General features: G+C 40.9%; 1 protein-coding gene across 1 annotated transcript in view; it reads right to left on the reverse strand.

The window, feature by feature from the left end:
- ENTPD6 (ectonucleoside triphosphate diphosphohydrolase 6) overlaps nucleotides 1-1386 on the reverse strand; it is a 33658-nt gene that overhangs the window by 20798 nt on the left and 11474 nt on the right. Inside the window, exon 3 of the mRNA XM_045291166.1 lies at nucleotides 672-748. Coding sequence (XP_045147101.1) covers nucleotides 672-748 — 77 coding nt within the window. The remainder of the gene's footprint in view (nucleotides 1-671; nucleotides 749-1386) is intronic.

Here is a 1386-nt window from a genome sequence, read left to right on the forward strand (position 1 = left end):
TCTTATACATGAGTCGCTGTGGATTTGTTTCTCCAAAGTACCTAGACTATTACATCCATCTTGTTATATATGTACCTTTCCGTCATGTGTATACCCCTAGCTCTTTCCTTTCCTGTTATGTGTATGCCTCTAATACAACCCCCTCCTGTTACATATGTGCATGGCATGGCTTGTATGCCGGAGATTATATAAGCTTGTGAGAGAATACATTTGCCCCTACTCTCTGGTTCTGGTCGTCATGGAAGAGGTGAGCACTTGCATACCTTTTCTGATGTTTCTTTAATTTACCCTTCAATTACACAACTGCCCCCTAGGACCCACTTGGTTGTGGAGGCTGGTCCCCCACAATATGTTATGTAAAATTAACTCTCAAAACAAAGTCAATGTAAGGCAACTTAAATGACTCAACTTTCAAAAGCTTTTGGTGGGGATTTGTCAGTTTGTAGCTTTTATACTTCTGGGCAAGGCTGGTGGGGCAGCGGCAGTCTGTCCACGCATTCCCCAGCACTAGCCCTGCTGGCCACGTGTACATGTAAGTGCCCTGACAGCACACTCAGCGATGACTCTGTGAGAATGTACATTTCTATATAAAGGGCTGGCTTTAACAAACCAGGTAGAGGACAAACTTTGTGAACAGACAGACTTCAGGAATTGGAAAATTATGATATTACCTTTTCAATGTCATCAGCATATGCAGATAGACCTGGCTCCAGTGCACGGAAGGTTTCATGGATCAAGGTGGGAGTTTCTAAGGAGAAAACATTTTTAGAAATGACAACTATAATTTCCCCTTAAGGCATCACTGCTGAAATGCCCACATTTAAAGACAGGCTCTGACAACATCAAGCCAATCACCCTTCTGATAAATGAACAGAGTCCCTTCCTCTTTTTTTTTTTGTCTACACAGGGTATCTCCAGATAATTTACCTTCTCTGTCATCTTCAGTGCCAGAACGTTTTTTTCAATCAATTTTTTTGAAGTATAATTTACATACAACAAACTGTCCACTGAGAGTGTTCTGCTTTCCCAGTTAATACTTGCTAATTGAACAAATAGAGGAGCAGGTAAATACTTGCATATTGCAAATATGAAAATCATGTCCTCCATTTTGGGATGGCTACATTCTAAAGAAGATTTGTTTTTTCTTCCTTTTTAAAAATGGAGTGTTTTTATCATTGTAAATGAGGGTGAGTGCAGAGTCGATACCCAAAGCTCATCTGTAGGTAACTAGATACCCCCTTACAGAAGGGTTGCAGGGGAGCCAGTCAGGGTGAAGGGTATCAATGATGAAACATACAACTTTCCTGTAGTTCTTAAATGCTTCCTCCCCCAACTATCATGATCCCAATTCTACTATACAAATCTGGCTAGACCAGAGGATGTACA

This window comes from Echinops telfairi, unplaced genomic scaffold, assembly GCF_000313985.2.
Source record: "Echinops telfairi isolate 266 unplaced genomic scaffold, ASM31398v2 ScPeMD7_63;HRSCAF=240, whole genome shotgun sequence".
NCBI lineage: Eukaryota > Metazoa > Chordata > Mammalia > Afrosoricida > Tenrecidae > Echinops > Echinops telfairi.